At 31.9% G+C, this 2,580-nt stretch overlaps 1 protein-coding gene across 1 annotated transcript; it reads left to right on the plus strand.

Moving 5' to 3' along the window:
- The first annotated feature begins 444 nt into the window (after positions 1-444).
- On the plus strand, positions 445-2,014 carry LOC145003293 (bifunctional pinoresinol-lariciresinol reductase 2-like). The gene is made up of 4 exons (XM_078962425.1): positions 445-888; positions 993-1,233; positions 1,324-1,527; positions 1,707-2,014. The coding sequence occupies exons 1-4, from the start codon at positions 556-558 to the stop codon at positions 1,868-1,870; spliced, it is 942 nt and encodes a 313-aa protein (XP_078818551.1). The 5' UTR covers positions 445-555; the 3' UTR covers positions 1,871-2,014.
- The last annotated feature ends 566 nt before the right edge of the window (positions 2,015-2,580 follow it).

The raw sequence follows: 2,580 nt of genomic DNA on the forward strand, positions 1-2,580 counted from the left end.
GATTTATATATCCACATAAAATATATACTTTATTAACTTATATGATAACCGTAAAGATATTGCATGTATGAATTTCTTAAATGAAAACATCACATATTTTTTTTAAATGGTAAATTGTCCAAAACTACTAAACAATAAGTTCAAACATTATTAAAATCTAATTAAGCCAATTAATTGGTCAGTAACTCAGTATTCAATGGGAATTATGCCATATGTTTATAACATGGAAAGATATATAAAGATTAGTACTTCAATAGAAAAAATAATAATAATAACAAATCAAAATTTTCATATAAGAATCGAATTAAATAAATATCTACTTTTATATTTCCCTCGTTATTTTACACTAGATTTTGCGCATCACGTGATCTGCTTTGAGTATGTACAAAGATCGTCACACCAACCTTTAAGTTACAACAAAACATGTGTGGGTGGGGGGTAGGCCTCCTCAAGAACAACTCAGATACAAATTACAAGGCTTCAACACCCAATTATATATAGGGTCTTCGATAATCTCAATGAATAAACACACAAAACACACACAAACACACACAAATGGGGTTAAAGAGTAAAGTCTTGATCATTGGGGCAACAGGGTACTTAGGAAAGAGGCTCGTAAACGCCAGTTTACAGCAAGGCCACGAGACATACGTTCTCCGGCGACCGGAGATCGGAGTTGACATCGAAAAAATCCAGATGCTGTTATCTTTCAAGAAGCAAGGAGCACATCTCGTCACTGGTTCATTCAGTGATCATCGAAGCCTTGTTGAAGCCTTGAAGCAAGTAGACGTGGTGATATGTGCAGTATCCGGTGTTCATATCCGTAGCCATCAAATCCTCCTTCAGCTCAAACTTGTCGATGCCATCAAAGAAGCTGGAAACATCAAGGTATATACTCTTAAAAGTCATCATATCATTACTTTTTAAGAGATTTCCAGAAGTTTACAGGTATATATCTATGACATTTCACTAACGTTAATAATATGTTACAGAGATTCTTGCCATCGGAGTTTGGTACTGATCCAGCAAGAATGGCAGATGCATTGGAACCAGGGAGAGTGACCTTCGATGACAAAATGGTGGTGAGAAAAGCCATTGAAGATGCTGGGATCCCTTTCACCTATGTATCTGCAAATTGCTTTGCGGGTTATATGGTTGGTGGGTTATGTCAACCTGGTCATATTCTTCCTTCGAGGGAATCTGTCCTCTTGCTTGGAGATGGCAATAAAAAGTGTACGTTATAACTTCGGCATCTATATGTGTTTGTTTGTTTGTGTGTGTGTGTGTTTAAATATTAATAAAAGGAATCGATATTGTGTGTAGCGATATTTGTTGATGAAGATGACATAGCTGCGTATACAATCAGAACCATAAACGATCCACGAACATGTAATAAGACAGTCTACATAAGACCTTCGGAAAACATTCTTTCGCAGAGAGAAGTTGTGGAACTCTGGGAAAAACTCATCGGAAAACAACTCGAAAAATCATCTCTTTCCGAGCAAGACTTTATCAATATCATGAGAGGTGACACACTTACACTCACATACGCTATCCCATATTCCATTTCCATTAATTTTTCTTGCATGCATGCTTTAATCTATCGAGTTGTATTAATAATTCATGGTCATGGATGATGATTGATCAAGAGTCTTTTTAGTTTTTAGTTGATGAGGGTTTGCTAATGTGTTGGATCGATTACACAGGTCAAGGGTATGCGGAGCAGGTGGGGCTAACTCATTACTACCATGTGTTTTACGAAGGCTGTCTTACGAATTTCGAGATTGGAGATGATGCTGAAGAGGCTTGTGCTCTCTACCCTGACATCAAATACACCAAAGTTGCCGACTATCTCAAGCAATACCTTTGAATGAAGGACTCGTATATCTCAATTTAATGCATATATAATATGTTGTTTTGCTATGTTATTATGTGTAAACTTGTAACAAGTCTAAAAAGTCTGAGTTGGGATTGTTTTTACATAAAACAAAATATTAGAAATTGATTGGTGTGATGACTCACGGATCTTTAATTTCCAAGTTACTGTACATCTGGAATTGATAAATCTATCATTACATTGGATTATACTCATTGATTAAAGAAAATAAAATATTAAAATGTAATAATAAGTATTTTTTAAAATAAAATTTTAAAATAAAAAATAAGAAACATATTAATTGTAATTTATTATAGTATTTATTACATTTGATATTTTACATATATAAGTAAAAGATTATGTGGTTTTTTAATTTTAAAAATTGAAAAAAAACCATAAATTGATATGTAGATATTATTTATTTAAATAATATCACAAAATGACAACTTTTAAAAACTCAATTTAAATTGATATATGTTAAAAAAAAATATTCATTTATTAGAGAAGATCCTATATTAATTTTCCTACATTACATAAATTAAATTCTATAATGTTCAACAATATATATTTTTATTAGTTAAAAAGTTTCTTTTTTCAATTCAAAATATCAATGGCTAACTTTACATCCATTAAATGCCAAAATAATATTTCATCATGATAGAGTTTAATCAACAAATTATCATTTTATTTTTTGTATTAATTTT

This window comes from Lactuca saligna, chromosome 6 (genome assembly GCF_052625555.1).
Source record: "Lactuca saligna cultivar CGN05327 chromosome 6, ASM5262555v1, whole genome shotgun sequence".
Taxonomy (NCBI): domain Eukaryota; kingdom Viridiplantae; phylum Streptophyta; class Magnoliopsida; order Asterales; family Asteraceae; genus Lactuca; species Lactuca saligna.

Bases quoted from the DNA above. Each gene is read 5' to 3' on its own strand.
- LOC145003293 (XM_078962425.1), top strand. From the start codon at position 556: ATGGGGTTAAAGAGTAAAGTCTTGATCATTGGGGCAACAGGGTACTTA. The intron at 889-992 runs GTATATACTCTT...AATATGTTACAG, and splicing joins AAGAAGCTGGAAACATCAAG to AGATTCTTGCCATCGGAGTT. The intron at 1,234-1,323 runs GTACGTTATAAC...TATTGTGTGTAG, and splicing joins TGGAGATGGCAATAAAAAGT to CGATATTTGTTGATGAAGAT.